Genomic DNA, 22,106 nt, shown 5'->3' on the forward strand with positions numbered 1-22,106 from the left:
ACTGTGAATGTGGCTACATAGCAAGACGTCCACGTTACCAATGGCGGCGCCTCCCTGCTTCTTCTCCTCCAGGATGGCGGCCAGGTCCATCTGCCTCTTCTCGTCCCTGGAGCGACCGCACGCGTCCCCCGGGTCCATGCTCCTCATGCGCAGCAGCTGGTTGGCCTTCTTGATCTTCTGGCTGTACTGCCGGGCCATGAGGAACACGCGGTTCTTGGTCTTGTCCATGAGGTCCAGGGGGAAGTCCACCGACTCGCCCAGCAGCAGTGAGGAGGAGGCCAGCGGGGCGCCCAGGCCGGCTAGCTCCCCGGGGAACAGGCCGTGCAGGTCCTGGAGCTGGCTCTCCCTGGTAGCGGGCCGCGGGGGCAGCTCCACCAGCGCGTCGTCCTCCAGCCGGAAGCTGCCGCTGCTCAGGCGAGCTAGGCGACTGCGGATGCTCTTGACCGTGCCCGGGGCGGGCTCTGGAGCGGTGGGCGGGGCGGGGCCGGGGAGGGCGGGGCCGGGGCGCTCCTCTGCCTCAGCCCGCTCCTCAGAGGGGTCCTCACAGAGGGGGTCGGGGATGTTGATGATGGGGATGGTGAAGGAGGGCGTGGCCGCCGTGGAGGTGACTGGGGGGTCGAGGTGCTGGAGTGGGGGGCTCTTGGTGGCAGAGCCGCTCTGTGTGACCACGCCGCTGGAGGCCGGGGCGGTCCTGGTGGGGCTGCTCTTGGCCGAGGAGGGCCACCTGGGGGCCTCCCCCGAGCCCACCGGGAAGGCGGCCGGCAGTCTGTCCGCCTTCTTCTCGTTGACCTTGATGTAGTTCTCCAGGTCGTTCCAGATCTCGTCCACCCTCTCTGACATCTTGTCGCCGGTGCGCGAGCGCTGGACGAAGCACTCGGACGCAGACGAGGAGGAGTAGTCCGGCTCAGAGGAGCACCGCATCACGCCAGAGGCGCACAGTCCCTCATCTTCCCCGAAATGGAGGCTCTCCTCGGACACAAAACCCCCCAGGCCGTCGCTGAACTCTGGCTCAGAGGCCAACAGAGCGTCCCCCCCCTGCTGTTCCTGCTGCATGAGCCGCTCAGCGCTGCCCCGGAGCTCTGCTCTGGGGGGCTCCCTGAAGCAGAGGGTGTCGTAGATGTTTTCCTCCTCCACTATCTTCAGCTCGCAGGGCTTCCCGTCCTGGGAGCTGTTGCTCTCTGAGGGTCTGCCAGGTTCCTTTAAAGACTCTGCGGCCCTCGGACTACAAGCAACACCATCTTGAGCGCCATGTGTCCCAGATTTGCTTGGTATTGTTCCAGGTGTTGCGGGCAGTGTTTGAGGTGTTGCGGGCAGTGTTCCAGGTGTTACAGGCAGCGTTCCAGGTGTTGCGGGCAGTGTTTGAGGTGTGGCAGGCAGCGTTCCAGGTGTTGCCGGCAGTGTTCCAGGTGTTGCGGGCAGTGTTCCAGGTGTTGCCGGCAGTGTTCCAGGTGTTACGGGCAGTGTTCCAGGTGTTGCGGGCAGTGTTCCAGGTGTTGCCGGAGTGCCCGTGGCACTGCTGGAGGCCCATTTGTCTACAGACAAGTCTCTCCGGGAGGGGCGCCCCTCCTCGTCCCTTCGGACCAGCCCCATGCTCTTCAGGTCCTCATAGCTGATGTTGTCGTAGACGTTGTCGATGTCGTCCGTGGTCAGCTGCTCGGCCGAAGACGACCCCGAGATGTCATTGCTGGACGACTCGGTGTGGAGGGCCCCCTCCGTGGGCGTCCCGGGGGGCCTCGGCTCGCTGCCCTTCTCCCCCGCGCTGCTGGCCCGGCGAAGCAGCCGCCCGGGGCTGCCCGGCGGGGGGACCACCTGCACCGTGGGCACCTGCTCCACATGCCAGCTGCAGGGCCGGGGGGACGAGGGCGCCTCAGGGCCTGCCGCCGGGGGGGTCTCGGGCTCGGGCCCGCCGGCCTCCGTGGGCACGAACATCTGGTAGATGTCCTCGTCGTCGTCGGGCTGCATGGTGCGCTGGCGGGTGGGGAACATGGCCCGGCGGGCGCGGTGGTCCGCCCAGATGTTGCGCACCTGGTGCTGGTCTCCCGGGGCCGTCTGCGCCGGGGCAGGGGACTCGGCGGGCTCCTCGCTCACGTTGGGCGTCCGGAGGAGGGGCGGGTGGTGGCTGCCCTCTCGGACCAGACAGTCCCGGGCCCTCTGCACACGCCAAGGGGACACACGGGGAGGTCAACACATGGGGGCACTGATATCACTGTATACATTATGATAGACAAGATATCAACTCCTCTCATATTACCACTGATATCACTGTATACATTATGATAGACAAGATATATCAACTCCTCTGATATTACCACTGATATCACTATATACACGTGTCTCCTAACAGGCTACATGATAATCTTTGGCATGCAGCTGACTCTGCGTGTGCCTACCTGTAGGTCTGAGGGACTCATGTTGAAGGACTTCCACTGGTCTATGCTGTCCACAGAAGCTTGAGGGTTCAGCCTCTTCCTGCTGCTCTTGCCAGGGACCCGCAGCCTCTTCGCGCCGCCCTGAACACAGTAACGAGGAGTTCAAAGATGGACAATGACACAAAAGACTGACAAATAGCTCTCAATGGTTAATGTGTCTGCACAATTGTCATCAGGGCATGTGACAGCAGATGGCTAGATTGCGGCCCGGATTGGCTCACCAGGCCACTGTCATCCTCGTCGTCAGCGTCCTGCTGGTGAGGCTCCTCCCCTTCCTCTCTGTCGCTGTGTTCGTAGTGGTCACATGGGTCCAGGGACTCTTGGGATTGGTTGATGAGGCTGCGGCTGCGTCCAATCGTGCCCAGGGCCAGCTGGGACACCGGGGAGAGCAGGGTGGCTCCTAGACTGGTCCGCTGGGATGGACAAAGTTTATAAAGACCAATGTCAACATTCGTTTTTCATGTTTCTCTGCATTGGTGTGAATATGTTTATGTGTAGTAGGGTTTGGCGATACCTCTATATTTATAACATTGATTTTTGCGGTTTACCTGTCTAAAGGGTTAGCAACTCTTTTAATTAAGTGAGCAGCTGCTGTGCTCTATTCTGCCACAGGGGGGAAACAATCATCTGCTAACCACTGTTGTTCCCCATTCCTGTGGTATACCTAATAAACCCATTAAAAAGTCCACTATAAGGCTACTAGGCATGTTTGAGTAACAACCTTGCTGTTCCTAACCTAGTGTTGGTAGGTTCGACTAGGTAGCTCTTATATCGCTTGCATCCAACAGGGTCAACCTACATCAACAAGTGCTTATAACGAGAGACATATTTTGAGCCGCTATTGGACTTGGACACATCGTGATTTTATGCAACCATGATGTAGTGTCCATTGTAAAAATCCCCAACCCCAGGGTGTGGCCCCTCACAACGTGTGGTCCCTCACAACGTACCTTCTGGCCCTCGTTGTTGGGGCCGCTCTGCTTTCCGTTCTTCGTTACCTTAGACAGAGGCTCTGCAGAGAGACACATAGAGTCAGGCCCAATCCCATTTCTACCCCTTTCCCTTCCCCCTCCCCCTTGTTTTGATGGGGTAGGGGAAAGGGCAAAGGGGAAGGGGTAAGGGGAAGGGGTAAGATTGGGCCTTAGTCATGGGTTGGACAGTAGCTGTATGAGCGATACACTGCCACTGGTCTGAAGGGTGAGTCCTACCCTTCCGCCGGGCCCGTCGGGGGGAGGGGCCGTCCCGGGTCTGAGGCGAGGCCTTCTTCTCCCCGTCCGGGCTGTAGTGAAACCCTGGGTGGTCTGGAGAGGGGCACGCACACCGCACAGGTAAACAAACCAACAATCCACATTTAAAGGGCGTGTATGTTGCACCATCAATGCCATTCATTGTTTATTGCTGAATGCCGACTTGAAGTGCACTTACGCATAGCATCCATCTCCAGAATGGCTTGCTTGGCCTGGAATACAAGAGATGAAAACCATGGTTAGAGTATGAATTCTTAAAGCGTGATACGCCATTTTGACACTAGGTGGCACTAGAGCACATGTTTCTTTGTATTTCTTGGCCAAACAAAAAGCCCTACAAGTAATCCCCATATCTATCACCACAATGACTCCTCTCAGAAAAGTTATATTTTCCCCAGCGTCTGCTGGGGGCCGACAAATGACCAGACAGCAGAGTGATTGTGAGGAAGGAATTAAATGCAGATAGGGAGGCATTATAAATGGCACACGAGGAAATAATAGGAAAGTTACAGAACATACCACTCTTTGTTCATAACATCAGCGAGGAAAGCTTGAGTGAGTGAGTGAGTGAGTGAGTGAGTGAGTGAGTGAGTGAGTGAGTGAGTGAGTGAGTGAGTGAGTGAGTGAGTGAGTGAGTGAGTGAGTGAGTGAGTGAGTGAGTGAGTGAGTGAGTGAGTGAGTGAGTGAGCGAGCGTGCGAGCGAGCGAGCGAGTGAGCGAGTGAATTAGTGAGCGAGTGAATTAGTGAGTGAGTGAGTGAGTGAGTGAGTGAGTGAATGAATGAATGGGTGCGTGGTTCTCACCTTGGCTGGGATCTTGGCCGGATGGTTCTCCAATATGAGCCTCTTCAGGTGCAGGATCCACATGCGTTTGTCCTGCTGGGACTTGGCCTGGAGGCAGAGACAGGCAGCACACACACAACGGTTATAGATGCAAAACTCAAAGTAGGTGGAATAAGACGATGAGAGATGCCAAATAGTTGAGGTTGGCCCTTGTACTTTGCCTACACAAAAACACCTCACTAAACACAGTAGTTAGCGAAACAATGTCTGGTCACGCTGAGAACTCAGAATGTGCCAGCGTTTATGTCTAGGGAACGGCCAAACACCTGAAGAGTAGCAGTCACACTTAAACCCATGCTGACCCGGGTTTTACAGTTTAAAACCAAAACACTGACGGGAAAATCGATGCAACCACCCTTCATCCTACGCCTAAAGGTAAAGTGATTGCACACCCTATCATCAAGCCATCAAACCAAGTCTATTGAAAAACTGTCAACTAACCCCATTGGACGATGTAGGAATGCAACAGGTAATGGGAACACACAATCTGACAAGGTTATTCAAAGTCGCTGAAGCTTGTAACGTGCCCTGTTGCAAGTTCCCAACTCTGCTGTACCTGCACTGTGTGTTGGAGTTTGGGGTTCTTGTAGTGGAACACACTGAAGCTCAGCGGCTCCTTGGGAATGATCTCCACCAGCATCAGGTTACAGCACTAGCAGTGGAGGGGCAGAAAGCAGAGAGCCGTCAGACAACAAGATCAAATTCACTTCAAATTCAAACTTAATTTTCCCGTTGCTTTGTTTGCACGGTACGCTGGTACGGTGCATTGAAGACACACGAGACGGACAACATACGAGTACAAGACGAAGATAGTCCAGTTTAAAATGTCGAAGTCCAGTCTAAAACATCGATGTCCAAGGCTCAGCTGAATTGTTACCAGCCGTTGTAATGGGTAAAATGGTCACTTGAGTGGATACACACTAGTGTGTGTGGGACCAGGGCACCCACCAGGATGTGAGCCTTGTATGTGTACATCTCCTCCCTCTTCTTGGTGACCAGGAGTAGCTTGTCGAACAGGAACAGGGTCCTCTCGTTCTTGGCTCGCTGCAGCCGGAAGGTGCCCTCCAGGACCAGCTCCCCATAGCCAATCAGATCAGGGCCCTTCCAGTTGGTCAGCAGGCTCTGGATCTCCTGCAGGGAGAGGGGGGGGGGGGGGGTAAGCTTAGAAAGGGTGACCCCTCCAATGTCTGTCGTCTCTGCCGATGTGTCCTACATCAAACCATTAAAACAATTATATCCACTGCTTTCTAGGAGTTTGGTTATTATTGATTGTTACCAAGCTGCCATTGCTTTCTAAACATGTGTGACTTGCAAGCTGAAAAGATGTACATACCATTATATCACGGCAATATCCCAATTCCCAACAAATCCCACCCAGCAATAAACAGAATGGTATTGTTTTAACGGAGGTAAGCACACAGAACAGATGGATGTTGCATGGCTGGGTTTTTCCACTCATTACATATAAAATTGAACTGTATTTTTGAGGCAAAGATCCAAAAACAACATTTAGAGTCTAGCCCGACACGGCTTTGGGCTAAAGTGTTACCGCACACAGATAACGCCTGAGTGAAATGTAGCCGAGATCAAACAGTGGAAGATACCAGAAGATGCAGTCTTGTTATGCTGCGAAACACAGACCATCCAGCGGTTACATGGAAAACAACGGAGGCTGCGTAATCTCTTCCCAAGATCCAGGATATTTTATTCCACAGACACATTCCTGCACTCTTGGCAGCGTCGTCAGCCTCCCTGTTGATTAAAACAACACTTCTCCTTTCATGTCCTCGTCCAGGACTGACCTCGGCCCGCGGTAGAGCCAGGGCGATGTGGGCTTGATGGGGGATGGGTTAAAAGGGAGGCTTATTCAAACCTGGCAAGCACATAACGTGTTTCTCAAACTGAATCCTATAAAGAAGGGGGCCGTTGGAGGAGCCTAGAGATGTAAAAATGTCCCTTTTTAATAACAGGAATGAGGTAGAAACCACACGGTTAGACGGTCGGGGCGCTCTCAAGCACCACCGCTGCCAGAGAGGCAGTTTTCCTCTAAACAAAACACGACTTGTTCCACTTGGGTTTCAGTCCAGTAGGAATTTGGTTGCACTAGTATTTGAGTCAGTAGGAGATCCGAAAAACAATTTTTGTCCACATTCGGCCTGAGCCAAGTGTGTGTGGGGATGTGGCTGCATAGCATTTAGGTTCTGCAGGGGCCACCTACCATAAGGCATTCACCATAACCGGCAGGAACTTATACGCTGACGATTATTTACCATTTTGCTTTCATCTAATTCATGCATTAGTGTCCCACTCATCATTGGGATACGTTCCACGTAGTCTAAAACTGTTTTTAGACTGGTTTAATTATGACAGACTTTCTTTTGTTTCATATTTGTTTTGACCAATGGGTGGCTGGATGAAGTTGTTTGTAAGCGCAGTGGGATTTTTTTGGGAAGTGGGAAGTTAAGCTGAAAAAATCTGTCTGGACACCAAGTTTCCTAGAAAACCTTTAAATGTTTGAATTCAACACCATGTAGAAATGTTTTAATCTCCATATCGAACACTTTACACTTACACTTTACAGTACATCTTATTACTTATCTCTACTTTTTAACACTTTTATTTCTCTTATTACTTATTTTATTTTATTATCATTATTATTTATTATTGTAATCTATACTTATTTTACATATTTTTATTTAACATATCTTTATTTACTTTATCTTGCTGCTAACATTGTTGCTGCTTTGTGGCTGTTGAGGAAGCAAGCCTAAGAATTGTAAAAAGATGTAATAAGAGTCATTCTGATTCTGATTTCGAAACAGGTAGCGAGGCTAATGCTCTGCGCACTCTTCCCATGATGCTCACTAAAGCGTAGCCAGACTGCTGGATCTGAGACTAATCTCCTCCTGATGACTTCGTACCTGCTCGCTGGGACGAGTGAACCCTGTGTGTACGGACATACCTGCAGCCTCACGGCGTGCTCGTGCTTCCTCTTCATGTCGTTGATGTGCCACGCCACTCTCTGCATGGTGTCTATGGCCTCCTGCACCACCTCGTAGGTCTCCGTGTCCTTCTCCATGTGGTTGGCTATCTCCTGCACATCACACAGACCCAGGATTCATTCACTCATTTGGACCGCATCCTGCAATCTGATTGGCAGATCTTGAGGAGTGCCAGATTCTGATTGGTTGAGGACAATTACCAAACAAATAAATGTAAGGGATCTTCAATTAGAACCAGGTACAAATCTGCACTTTATTAGCACCCATAAAACTAGTGTGTGGAGGAGTGTGTGTGATGGATTGCTGGTTGAAGCAGCCTCACTTTGCCCCGAGTCAGACAGATTGGACTCTCAGGGCTGAGTATGCATTGACTAATGAATTTGCACCGGTTAAACAAGCCGTCACTACACACATTAAGGGAGATCTACATGGCAACATGGATCACCATCGCTATACATCCTTGTCCTTCAAATTTCCCCATAAACCGGTTTGACCCTGTGTCCTTCTAGTGGAGCAGCCACCCAGGTGGCATGTTGTAGCCAGCGACATGGCTACACATTGCTATTGACTCAAACTACAACACGGAACATGTCTCCCCGAGGGTATTTGAAACAATGTAATGACTATGATCAGCAATATGGCAACTTGTATGAATAAATGAGGGCATCCATCAACGTGTGTGTCTGCATTAAACAGACACAAAAACACACAAGCACTGCAAATGTTACCTGCAAGGGAATACACTTTAATTTAACTACACTCACAAGACCCAATCATCTGCCTGTTCTTGCATTACTCTGGTGGTGTGCATAGAACAAAAGTGTGTGTGTGTGTGTGTGTGTGTGTGTGTGTGTGTGTGTGTGTGTGTGTGTGTGTGTGTGTGTGTGTGTGTGTGTGTGTGTGTGTGTGTGTGTGTGTGTGTGTGTGTGTGTGTGTGTGTGTGTGTGTGTGTGTTAGTGTGTGTGTTAGTGTGTGTGTGTGTGTGTGTGTGTGTGTGTGTGTGTGTGTGTGTGTGTGTGTGTGTGTGTGTGTGTGTGTGTGTGTGTGTGTGTGTGTGTGTGTGTGTGTGTGTGTGTGAAATTGTGCATGTTTGTGCACGCGTTTGTCTGCAAGCAAGCAAGAGAGACAGACAGGCAGACCGGCAGGCAGGCAGCAGACGTACGTGCAGCAGTAGGTGGTACTTGAGGATCCTCTGCACTGGCTTCAGCAGATAGGAGCCCAGAGGCAGGGCGTGTCGCAGAGATTCCTGCCGCTCGCGGAAAAACTTGGCCAACACCTTGTTCCTCATGCACTCGGTGAGCACGGCCACGGACCTGGGGGGGAGGTTCACAGGTCAGTACATGGTGCACAGGAGACGGCAGGCCATGTCCTCCTCTCAGCTATTGTAATTTGGTGGAGGACCCATGTGGAACGTTTCTATGGAGCCTTTCAATGTAAGGCAAGGGTCTCACACACACACACACACACACAAAATGAAAGTGGTTGTGTGTGTGTGTGTGTGTGTGTGTGTGTGTGTGTGTGTGTGTGTGTGTGTGTGTGTGTGTGTGTGTGTGTGTGTGTGTGTGTGTGTGTGTGTGTGTGTGTGTGTGTGTGTGTGTGTGTGTGTGTGTGTGTCGATTTATCGATGATAAAGACATAGGGCCCTATATTGCATCCAGCGCAATTGACTTTCTACACTGACGCATGTGTCGTTGCTAGTTTGCAACTGACGCAGAGTGCTTTCCCTCCACGCGTCAGTATATTAGGGAATGATCTTGTGCCCCAAGGGGCGGTTCGGCGAAAGGAGGAGGCGTGTTCTGGCACAAACGTTCCCTGGTGCTATTTTGCAGTTTCAGTAAAACAATTCCGCCACAAACCAGGAAATACCTGGTTTAAAGTCAGTGGCGCGTTGTTCAGATGCTATTTTAAGGGCGCAGGCATAATATTGCTTTACCCTAACCCTAACCAAACTTACCACAGTAAGTTTTCTTTGCCGAAATGTATTTGAGGACTTTCTGAAGTTGTGTAAGAAATCACTATTCCATGTGTGAATTAGGCCATATTATTTGGCCATAAACTGAGCCATTTGAGGTTTGAAATTCATGTGGTCATGCATCTGTCTCATCGGAGACTGCAAATGCGCTGTCAAAATAACTACTCGTCCGATTAAAATGCGCTCATGACTCTTAAAGGGGATGGGAGATGGCACTCTCATTTATTGCACGTACGCACAAACTCACCCTCCGGTTAATTAGGCTACTTCAGACCAACCCTTTTTGGATACGCGCGGGGGGCGCAAGAGTAATTTATCCGCCGGTAAAATAGCAACATCGCCATAGAACCGCCCACAAAGCTACTTGCATTTGGCGCTTCTCACTTGCGTTTCAGACCGTTAAAATAGGGTCCATAGAATGTGAGCTGTTGTAAATGTAGACATTTCAGACTATGTATTTAAGAATGTGTCTAGGAGTGTATTGAGTGTGTGTGCACGTGCACAGCTAAATTCCAGTTCAACTCTACACAGGCCTTACATTGTTTCAACGGCAACCCGACCTCAGAGCACAGTTAAACCAAGATACATCTGCAGCCTCCATTCCTACTGTCTGCGCGCGCGTGCGTGCGTGCGTGCGTGCGTGTGTGTCGTGTGTGACCTTTGCTGGGGTCACCAGCTGTGTGAGGGTGTGAGAGGGAGAGAGTCCATCTCAAACAGCTGACAATACCGCCCTTCACATTCGTTCACACACACATACATAGAAAACATACATACATTTGGTCGCACATACTAAATCAGCAGTCGATTACAGATTATTAACTCATTAATAATATCAGAGTGCTCATCACAGTGCTACAGAGGAAACCTCCTTTAAGTAGCCTGAGGGAGTGAATAGTGAATATATTATCTTGATGCATAGCTCACATGTTAACCTACACACACTCGCATGATTTTCAACTTGAACTGTGTATGTCTTTATTTGTGTGTGTGCAACACACGGTCGCACATACACCGTACACCACTGCAGCCACTTATGCCTGTCAACACTAGATGTTGAATTAGATGTTTCCTCTAATTACAGCTAAAGATACATGAGACTGTCATTTAATGTGACTTATTTGGCCAACACAGCACACCACACACTAACCGATTCCCTTCCTCAACAACCCAGGCCTGATTCTCAAAACTGCAACTCACACTCGCAAATCACAATTGCTATCTCGCGATTGAAGAATTTTCTTTCGCGCAAACAAACATGGCGGACATCCTAATGAACTATGGATGAAGTCAGGGAGACAGCGTCGAACTTGCTCGGCATCCATCAAGAAATCTGAGCTTTGGTGACCACAGTGGGAAGGGGGATATCAGGCACAACATTTGGCAAATTATCCTGTAGCGGGTACCCAGCATTACAGGTTAATGGCTTTGCTTAGCATGCCCATACATACATTTATACCCACACACTCTCTGCTCACACTCCGCCCACACAGGTCTCCCGTGAGGCTTGATGCCACGGCCACCAGACAGTGTGGAATAAACCATTACAGCTGGTAAGTACTGTCAGCGGGACGACGATAACACCCATCTGTCAGTGTGAGAGCTGTAACTTTGTCAACATGCTCCATATAAAAAGACAGAGTGAGAGAGAAAGCCTGCGGCCAAACTGACAGTACACACTTTTCTAAGCAAGGTGTCATTTTGGCTTCTATTGAGGCACACAATGGGGCTAGGTGAGACACTGGGAACGGGGTATGTGGAGGTGAAAGCGCAGAGGACAATGTGAGTCAGGGAAGAAATGGTTTTTATTGTATTAAAGGCCAGGCTGCGATACCATCAGGCTGACACAGTTGAATTGAAGCTGGCGTCTAACGTTGTTTGGAAACCGTTGCAAGGAAACAGAGTGGCACGGAAGAAGAGCTGACACACACACACACACACACACACACACACACACACACACACACACACACACACACACACACACACACACACACACACACACACACACACACACACACACACACACACGAACACACACACACACCATCTTACCGTGGGTAGTTGGTGCAGTACTGGGTGTAGATATGGAATTCTTCACTCTGACAGAAAGGAAAAGAACAAACACATTAGGAGTTTGACCTTGACTGTGGTCGTTTTTGCTAAATAAGCAAATCAAGGCATTGCAAAATTACTTAAAAAATGCAGTGTCTCAAAAGTGCCTGCAGCAGCACGACCCAGTTAGGCCAAGTTTGTACAAGTCTGATCAAGTGTGCGTAGGGTAGGGCTGTGCAGGACAGTGTAGCCTGGGCGAGGGGCCAGGTGTTCAGAATTAACTCTTCAATGTCCGCCTGTCTGTCGGTCTGTCTGTCTGTCTGTGTCAACGTACAAAGAGTCTTGTCTACAGCGTTTACTAGTACTGAACTGAAAGGTGAGTCTTATGATGAGCTTGTATGTAACTGTACGTTCTGCCTGTTCCTGAGAGTTCAGATGAAATGACCCCCACACACATCCTCGACGCCCCTTTAATTTAGGCCCTTTCCACCTCGATAGCCCCTCTGTACTTCAAAGACATCCGTGGCAGCCTGACTTATCAAAGCTGGAATGAGAGTCTCTCCTTCTCCGTCTGTGTCAGTGACTCCGTCCTGCTCCTTGTTTCTCTGGATCTCTCTTCATTTCTCCATCTGACTCCAGCCTCCCCCTGCTCCCTCCTCCCAGCTTTTTACTTGGCCTGATCATGACCCTCCTCCACTCTCCCCCATGACACACACACACACACACACACACACACACACACACACACACACACACACACACACACACACACACACACACACACACACACACACACACACACACACACACACACACACACACACACACACAAACATACAGTTGCGTAACTCGGGGAGTCTAATTACACTTGTGTTTGGCTATAAATAAGATGCTTCGGACACAGGAAGTTTAACGGCTATAGGAAGAGCTACCATAAACATGGCGGGTTCCCAGAGCATCATGTACCAAACCACCACAACAGGGGGGGTCATTAGCACACACAAACACACACTCTCTAAAACATGTGATGCGACGTGTTGGGCCGAGTGTACTGAGGGATGTGTGTGAATGTTATGCTTTCCCGGCCGCAGTGTCCACGTACAGTACATGTACCATCGAAAAAGTGCCACAAAGCAAGTGCGGAGGGATGCACGACGGAACAGAAACGGTCCATCCCAGCCCTCTACTTCAGAGCCACCCGGGCCGTGTGTAGGAGCCCGATCTGGGCAGCCGAGGTGCTCCATGGGAACGCCTTTAAATTGAAGAGCACAACTCTGCCCGTCTCCAGCAGTCTGCGGCCGCAGACCGGCGGCTAAGCAGAACCAGATGTGCCCCCATTGATTTCTGATGACGCGCACACCCACACACACGCACACAAACACTCGATACACACTCCCAATAGCCCAAGGCAGCATGCACGCCTTAAACCCACAATACACACACGGCCCTCGAGTAGGAACACATGAATTAGTAAGTTGTAGGCTGGCACACGCGCAAGTGCACAAATGGCAAGCACACACACGCGGTTTGAAGTAGCCAGGAGCCCTTGAAATAAACCCCGCTATATAATATGTGGTCCTTGTAAATCCAAATAAGAAATATATGGGAATGAAACGGCCATAGGCTAAATCGGGCCTGGGAACGCTCCGACGTGGTGCTGCTGCATCTTCAGCTTATCTAGGAAAACTATGGATGGGCAACTTAATGTTAAAGGAAAGACAGCTCCTGCTGGCAATTTTTATCTCAGTTAAGATTCCCCCTAGTGTTTCTCACTCTACTGTGTGCTCAGATCCAAGGTTCCTGGGGGGGAGAGGGGACATTCTGCACGGGCTGTGTATCATAGGCCTGTGTTAGGAGCAGAACTGGCCCGGACAAAGTGACATGGGCGTGTTTGCATGACGATTAATATCTGGGGTTCAGTGGAACATTCTGATCTTGTTGCTCAAACAAGCTGCAGTTGGTTCAGTGAGCATGTAGCGACCCATTACAGTAGGAGCCCTCAAAGCTGACTCAGGCCAGTGTTACAGCCAACATAGAAGGACAGACCAGAGAGAGAGAGAGAGAGAGAGAGAGAGAGAGAGAGAGAGAGAGAGAGAGAGAGAGAGAGAGAGAGAGAGAGAGAGAGAGAGAGAGAGAGAGAGAGAGAGAGAGAGAGAGAGAGAGACTGTATTTGAATCCTTTGAACACTTTGAAGGGGTTGCAATTAAAAGCCTGCAGAATAACAAACTGTGTGTGTTTTCAGGCGCAAAAGGCATGTGGTTTAAAGCAGCAATTCGTGGCTCTGTGGATCTTCTGACCGTGACTAATTCTTCAGATACTATCCTGACTCCTCTGGTCCCAACTGGAGCTGAATCAGTCCCACTGATAATAGAAGCATCTCACAAAATCACAACCCTCTCAAGTGTGCACACACACACGTCCTCATCCATTGCTCTCCCACTGGATGCCTGTCTCCATGGAGATCACATGGCTTCCAGCGATGACTAACTGTTTCCAAACTCTGGCCGGGATGGTGACCCAGCAGCTGCTTTATGACCTTCTTACAACATAATTAGTGCCTTCAGACACACACACACACACACACACACACACACACACACACACACACACACACACACACACACACGCGCACACACACACACACACACACACACGCACGCACGCACGCACGCACGCACGCACGCACGCACGCACGCACGCACGCACGCACACACGCACACACCTCTTCCGCATGAGTTATAGATGATCAGCAGATAAGATATCTTTACTTACTTTAATTCAATCACAAGTTAAAGGTGTATTACTCTTTTCTGCCACTAGGGGTCTCTAAATCAAAACAATAACAAAAGACTTGGTTTGAGGACGTTCTGAATGAGCCAAGGACAATGGGAGTTGTTGTATCCACCACCATTGCTGCTGAAAATTGATCTGACGAGACTCAAGCAGAAACCTGAGGTTAAGTGGTAATGGTTGACCAAATATAATCAACCATTACCATGAATAAATCTACTTATTTCTCTGGGTTTGTACACTGTTGGAAACAATTGGATAATAATTCAACCAATTGCTTAACACCGGTGAAGTAATTTTTTATATTTATATTTTTTATATTTGAATGCGGGAATGTTACATTTAATTACTTGTTTTCAGAATTGCTGGTGTTGCGTGTGTTCGTGATAGGCCGGATATTATCATTAACTCCTGCCCGGGTGAACAGAAGTTCTGATTAACTGAAAGTCTGCCAATCACAAAGATAAACGGTCACGTTGGTGCAGTCTAATTCCGTTGGATTTCAGATCATACCCATAATTGCATTGTTTTGTAGGTTCCAGAATGGACAGTGATTTTTCTATTTTGGAAAGGGGGGCTGTTGTTGTAATCGTTATCCGTAGAAGCAGGGACGTGCACAGGGGGGTTGCTCAGGTTGCTTGGGCAACTGCCCATATGCCCTCCTCGACTCTGGTTGCCCTTCCGAGGAAAAAAAAAAAAAAGTTTTTTTTTTTTTAATCATTTAATGGATGCAGAATTTCATGTAGGCCTATAAAAATCGCCACTCGAAACATTTCATAAAGTATCCGTTGCCTCATTCAATTCCGTTCGGGCACTGAGAGTGAAAGTCAGTAGGGGGAGGGCAAACTCTGCCGCGCGGCAACAGCCGCTTTTGCCGCCGCCCCTCTGCCGCCCTTCCCCCATTGAAATTAATGGAGGCGGCGAGTTGCCGCGCGGGCGCGGCGTGTGAGCAGCGCTGCACGCGACCGGAACACCGGCACCTGTGAGACGACTGCCTTGATGTTCTCGGAAAAGGTGAATTTGAGATGTATAACAAACAAACAATCATCATCACGTTTTATGAAATGAATTACAATCTTCATAAATCCAGGCTCAGTTTGCCACGTAACGTTTAGCCTAAATAATCAGACAGCTAGCTAGCTTGCAGACAAGCAGCCCGTTATCACATAGTCTACACATTCTTAGGCAAACTAAACTACATGTCTGCTGATAGTTAGTTTCTAACATTTCCTTTTAACAAGAAGAATAAATGATGGAAGTAATACATCACATGAATTATTTCATTCAAAATGGTTCATGCCTAAATCTTATCACTATTTTGGGTAGCCTATTGTTTGTTATTGTTAAGTGAAGCCGAAATGCCCAGTGAAAAGAGGAGGATTCAGGAGAGAGAGAGACAACTAAAGGAGGCAGCTAAGAGGAGCACATTACTACAGGGTAGTGATGTGCTCCGAAAAAAATCCGAAATCAGTGTGGTCAAGAGCGGCTGTCTGACCTCCTCCTGCTGTCCATAGAGAAGGACATACCAATCGACAAAGAAGAGGTTCTGAAGGCTTCTCTTTTGAAGCTTTGCATTTTTAAAATGTCAATTTGGAGAAACTTATCAGTGACTTGATAGGATGTTGTTTAATTATGTTTGTGTTCATGTTATGTTCTTCTTCTTCAAGTCATGTTTTTCTGCATTATCGTTAGTAGTAGTTATTTCAGTGTTTTACTTATTTGTAATTATATATTAATAAAGACCCTGTTATTCTCAGTCCTTCATATAGCCTGCAAGTTTTTTTTGGGGGGGGGGGGGGGTGCCCTTTTTTCAGGTCAGAGCAACTGCCTCTCAAAATTCCTGTGCACGTCCCTGCGTAGAAGGATAGGTTCAATCTACTGTTCTGTGAATCATGGCCAACGCTAAGAACCCCAATGCAAACACCAGAAAGCAGCATGTAATCAAGGGACCCGGCCAGACCAAATCCTGTTTTAAGAGTGTGTGTGTGTGTGTGTGTGTGTGTGTGTGTGTGTGTGTGTGTGTGTGTGTGTGTGTGTGTGTGTGTGTGTGTGTGTGCGTGCACGCGTGCGTGCGTGCGCGTGCGTGCGTGTGTGTGAGCGCTCAAACAATGCTCAGGCAGCAGTGATGCTGTTGCAATGTATTTTCATCCCTGTTATTGTAGCATGCCTATAAACCACCCTGCAGCTGATCAAGTAAAATGTAGTTTTACCCTCATAGGGCCCTATTTTAAGGGTCTGAAACGCAAGTGGGAAGCGCAAAGCGCAAGTAGCTTTGTGGGCGGTTCTACGGCGCTATCGCTATTTTACAGGCGGATAAATGACACTTGCGTCGCGGCGCAAGTGTCAAAAGGGTTGGTCTGAAGCAGCCTAGTTACCCGTAGGTGTGGTTTGGGCGTAACGTCCAACAAACCAATGAGAGTGCCAGCTCCCATCCCCTTTAAGAGCCATGAGCGCATTTGAATCGGACGAGTTGATATTTTGACAGCGCGTCTGCAGTCTCCGATGAGACAGATGCACATGAATTTCAAACTGCAAATGGCTCAGTTTATTGACAAATAATATGGCCTAATTCACACATGGAATAAGGGGTTTTCTTCCACAACTTCAGAATTCTCAAATAAATTTCGGCAAAGAAAACGTATATGATATAACATATGATATGCGGTAACTGTGGTTCTATTTAATGATATACGCAATACATTATAAACATTGTTTCTTATCAGTATTGTATCCTATCCTAATATGCATGTGTCCCCGCGGTAATAGACATTGCCATTGATTGTATTATGCGTTACGTATTATAGTTTGCGTGTGTTTAAACAGAGCACACACGCGCGCCCGCATTCATTCATTCTTTTTAACACTCACTCGCGGTAAAACAATGTTTTTCACGATCAAATACTCATCAATTCTAAAAGTTATGGGCATGTAGGCCTACACGATGTCTCTGTCAAGAAAATATGTGTTTGCTGTACGGTGTTTGCAGATGCATTGATTTAAAAGTACAACTTATTACCGCTGCATCAGCTGTTCTTTCCCAAATAATTTACCAAGAATGTGCGGCTAGGTAGATGGGAGAAGCAAAGTGTATGCGCGAGGTGCACAAGCAATCCGTATGCATCGCATGCGCATGTATGCATGCGCCCTTAAAATAGCATCTGAACAACGCGCCACTGACTTTAAACCAGGTATTTCCTGGTCAGTAGCTTAATGGTATTCAGAAACGGCAAAATACCGTTTGCGCCAGAACATGCCTCCTCCTTCCGCCGAACCGCCCCTTGGGGCGCATGATAAATTCCTAATTTACCGGCGAGTGGCGGTGGTGGGAAAAGAACGCTCGGCGCCAGTTGTAAACTAGCAACGACACATGCGCCAGTGACTAAGTCACTTGCGCCGGATGCAAGATAGGGCCCATAGAGTCCTTAAAATTCCACAGACGTTCCCCTTCCTGCCTCAACGGTCGACTCTTCCACAACAGGAGACATTCCACTGAGTCCCGTCTCATTGGGTCGTTATAATAATAATAACCTGACCACCTCTCATTGGCTGTTAGATCTTGACTGCGTGCACATGCCTCACTGCCTTGATAGGAGTGTCCTGACTCATTAGAAAGAGAACTGTCATTGTTTGCAGGAACTTGGATATAGCTGATACAGCAATAACTCGGGTCTGCTTCACATCTTCCCTCCGATATCAATGTTGGTAAGTCTTAATTGTATGTTCGAGGCCGTGCCTATGAGATCGTCCACTTGTACACCTGTTTTTAGTTTTGTTCTGGATAAACAGCTGTTTGGACAAGTTTCAACACGTTCAACGTTCACGCTTGAGTGAAAGTCAGGTAAAGGGGCACAGGTGTGTGTGTGTTTATCCTCACCTTTGCCACAAAGCATTCAGCAATGGCCACAGGGTCTGTGTTACACCTTTCAAGGTCATGAAGAAGGTCCCTGTAATTGCATGGCGACACACACACAAACACTTGCATTAAAAGTCAGGCCACGAGCTCTGCTCTGAAGAAAGTCCAAATGTTCACATATTGAAATAGGTCATTGCTGCTATTGTGAGGGTGTGAGAGGGGTGAGTGTGTGTGTCAACAAAAAAAGTTGCATTGTGTGAGGTAACCAGTTTCTAAAGTGTTTTCTTTTGACCGATTAGTAAAGGGTACGATATGCTAGATTTGCACTACACCTGTTAAAGTGGTAGATGTCCTGGATGTTTCCAAACAGAGAACCTTTATTCTCAGCGTTCAAAGCCAGGCGAGACTGGTTACTGATACACTCCAGGTAGTCCTAGAATCAAACACACACAGAGAAAGAGAGAGAGAGAGAGAGTGAGAGAGAGAGAGAGAGGGATGGGTTGTGAGTGGTGCACATCAAAATGTGTTCAAGAATATCCCATTGATGATACTCATTCAAAAGCGACTGTATGACTAGAGAGACACACACACACACACACACACACACACACACACACACACACACACACACACACACACACACACACACACACACACACACACACACACACACACACACACACACACACACACACACACACACACACACTAGTTTCAGCGCCATTGTACGAAATGGTCCCCAGTCAAAGTAATTTACCTTTAATTAGGCCAATTATGCTTCTGCATTAAATACAAATAGCTGCTGAAGCAAAATTTGGTTTTTTTTCTTCGGCACAAACACAGTACTTTTCATTTGTCAGCGGTAGGTCTGTTCAGCATGACAAGAGAAACACGGGCTCAGCTCTCAGTCCCCCTTATTACGGCCTCCATCTCAGCCAATGACAAGTCATGGCAACTGGTATCTCCCTCGGCCTGGCAGCCAGTGGAGAGCCCTGATGGATCCACTTATACAGGTCACACAGTGATCTACACCGGAGTACAGTACAGTACATACAGTACTCTATGTACTGTACTATACTCTGTGGTAGAGTACTCTATGTACTGTACTATACTCTGTGGTAGAGTACTGTATGTACTGTACTGTCCTCCGTGGTAGAGTACTGTATGTACTGTACTATACTCCGTGGTGGAGTACTGTATGTACTGTACTGTCCTCCGTGGTAGAGTACTGTATGTACTGTACTATACTCTGTGGTAGTAGGCCTACTGTACTCTGTGGTATACTCTACCACGGAGCTCCCTCTGCAGTCCTCCCCTGTCCGTTTGCTGCTGAGAACAAGTCCAGCACATTCAAAACGTTCACAGACCAATTGATTGTTTTTCATTCACCAATTGAAAGTGATTTTTTTACAGCTGCAGAAATGCATCCATTAGTTTTTTTCTTAATTTCTCCTGCTTCAGTGACAAGCAAAGCAAACTAATAAAAGCCTCAGTAGTTGTCTGTCCTGACAGATGGGCTAAGGACTGATAGTCTATTATTGCAGGCACCTTTTACAGCTGACAACCCGGGTCAACCTCATACAACCACAGCTTCAGAGGCCTGGATGCAAATACATGGGTTGGCGCATGTATGAAAATGTTTGCTAACACACACTGACACACTCACACAAACTGCCAAACACAGGACAGAAAATAGCACTTGGGGCAAATGCAGCTAAGTAGCTAGCTAACCTGCAGCGTAATTGTTTTGCAGACTGGTGTCTGAAACCTGAGCATAGAGTACATGACTGGACATGTACAGACCTGGCCCCAGATTATTTAAACAAATAAACATACACTGCTATTACTGTGTGTACCTTTGTATTAATCAGTCCCTCCAGTAAAACGTGATTATGCGATCGCATAATTCAACGCAGAATTAGCCAAAGTCTGCATATTCATGCGGGGGCCGCATTTTTTCAAATATGCCGCACTTTCACTGCATAAATTGCAGATTTCCGTGCAAAATATTCGGGGCTTGAATGATTTCATAATCTCCGCATTTTCATTGCAAAAAAGTCACATATATCTTAGCAGAAAGTTGAAAAATGTTGGGACCCGTTTCGGCTCACACAAGATGATCCCACACAACATATGCATATGCAATATGAAAATAACTGAGCTAACACCTGTCACCCGTTACACACACAAGGCATCAGACACAAAGTCTCTCTCTCTCTCTCTCTCTCTCTCTCTCTCTCTCTCTCTCTCTCTCTCTCTCTCTCTCTCTCTCTCTCTCTCTCTGATCATAGGGCTGGTTTGAATGACACTGATTGGCCCCTCATTTAACACAATAATCCAGTGTCACGGAGGGCTGGAGGCACAGAACAACTAAACACCATCAACAAAGAGAGGGGAAATAAATAAAATAATAAAATAATGAAAGTCAACAGTCTCTCTCAAACCCACATAAACCCACTGCACCCTTCCACTCATCTAAATACACGTGAACAATTTAAACATACATTGATTTGTTTAGATGTTTAGATGATTTATAGAAAAATACACGTGGAACTGATTCAGAAGTGCACGTTCAGATCCCGGCGCTGGCATGTGGGTTTACACTGGCCACGCCCACCTCACTGACAGATGGAGCACAGGTGAGCCGAAAGGAGTTGCGGTAAATATTTACATTTTTTGCAGCCACACCCCCTGCCCCCCCTTGCGGGAACCAACGGGCTGGCAGGATACGGGGGGAGGATAGGGGGGGAGGGGGGAGAAGGGTGGGGGGGAGGGTAGGAGGTGATGAGTTCCTCCCATTAGGTGGCGATAACAGAAAGCTAGATAATATGGCGCTGGGAGGAAGGCTGGCTGAACACTCAAATGTCCCCCTAAAAGCCTTCTTGTATGGGGGGGGGGGGGCAGTGGCCAGTCATATATTGACTGGCCACTGGCCTGGCCATTGCTGTTAGCCGAGCATTGCAACAGCTGATGGTTGACCGTGTTAAAGTAAGGGAAGGGCTGTACGGAAGTGGAAGCATAGCTGGAGGAGAGCAAGTGTGGTCCATAACGGGGTGGTCTGGCTGGCTAGAAATAAAGGTGTGTGTGTGTGTGTGTGTGTGTGTGTGTGTGTGTGTGTGTGTGTGTGTGTGTGTGTGTGTGTGTGTGTGTGTGTGTGTGTGTGTGTGTGTGGTCTACCAGGGGTCTATTCCACATGGAGGAGGACTAACGGGGCAGTGCAGCTCCTCAGCTCAGCTCAGTGTTTTCCTACCTACTTTGAAGCACCTTTATCTCAAGGCTAAACCCCTCCCAGCCTCCCTCTCTCTCTCTCTCTCTCTCTCTCTCTCTCTCTCTCTCTCTCTCTCTCTCTCTCTCTCTCTCTCTCTCTCTCTCTCTCTCTCTCTCTCTCTCTCCTTGTGCCTCTCTCCCTCTCCCTCTCTCTTTATCATTTTGTAAGTATCCCTTTCCTCATTTCCTCCCCCCGTCACCCAGAGGAAGAGAGGAAGAGGACTGAGGGGAGAGGTGGGGACATCGATCAGGGCTGACAGGCTATGGGGGAGGGAGGGAGGGAGAGAGGAAGGAAGCCGTTTCTATGAGAACCCCCTGCCACCCTCAGCCCCCTCACTGCTCACCCCCCCAAGCCTAGCCTCCCACCACCATCCCATTCCCATCTCTAGGGAAGCTGATCGGCCTTGTTTAAGTCTCCTCCGAACCCCACACACACACACATGCTGAGAACGAGGCGGTAAAAGACAAACATCATCAGATGTACACGCTTCAGGCTAGCAGAAAGGTTTCCTGACACAGCCCATGTTAACTGTGCATCCGTGTCCCATAACTCAACCCTATATCCTGAAAAACAATACTAACAATACAAAAACAGTAATATATCCAAAAGGGATGTAGAATAGTGGCTGCTGACATGGAGGGGGCTAAATCAC

General features: G+C 48.6%; 1 protein-coding gene across 1 annotated transcript in view; it reads right to left on the bottom strand.

Annotated features, from left to right (window-relative positions):
- Window positions 1–22,106, bottom strand: part of LOC130374346 (pleckstrin homology domain-containing family G member 1) — a 35,478-nt gene that overhangs the window by 2,383 nt on the left and 10,989 nt on the right. The window contains exons 3-16 of the mRNA XM_056581063.1: window positions 18,519–18,619; window positions 18,208–18,277; window positions 11,544–11,590; window positions 8,682–8,832; window positions 7,480–7,611; window positions 5,466–5,648; window positions 5,074–5,169; window positions 4,479–4,565; window positions 3,855–3,888; window positions 3,638–3,730; window positions 3,380–3,441; window positions 2,651–2,842; window positions 2,391–2,510; window positions 39–2,151 (exon numbers count right to left, since the gene is read on the bottom strand). Of these exons, the coding sequence (XP_056437038.1) occupies window positions 39–2,151; window positions 2,391–2,510; window positions 2,651–2,842; window positions 3,380–3,441; window positions 3,638–3,730; window positions 3,855–3,888; window positions 4,479–4,565; window positions 5,074–5,169; window positions 5,466–5,648; window positions 7,480–7,611; window positions 8,682–8,832; window positions 11,544–11,590; window positions 18,208–18,277; window positions 18,519–18,619 (3,481 nt within the window). The remainder of the gene's footprint in view (window positions 1–38; window positions 2,152–2,390; window positions 2,511–2,650; window positions 2,843–3,379; window positions 3,442–3,637; window positions 3,731–3,854; window positions 3,889–4,478; window positions 4,566–5,073; window positions 5,170–5,465; window positions 5,649–7,479; window positions 7,612–8,681; window positions 8,833–11,543; window positions 11,591–18,207; window positions 18,278–18,518; window positions 18,620–22,106) is intronic.

This window comes from Gadus chalcogrammus, chromosome 21 (genome assembly GCF_026213295.1).
Source record: "Gadus chalcogrammus isolate NIFS_2021 chromosome 21, NIFS_Gcha_1.0, whole genome shotgun sequence".
NCBI classification, from domain to species: domain Eukaryota; kingdom Metazoa; phylum Chordata; class Actinopteri; order Gadiformes; family Gadidae; genus Gadus; species Gadus chalcogrammus.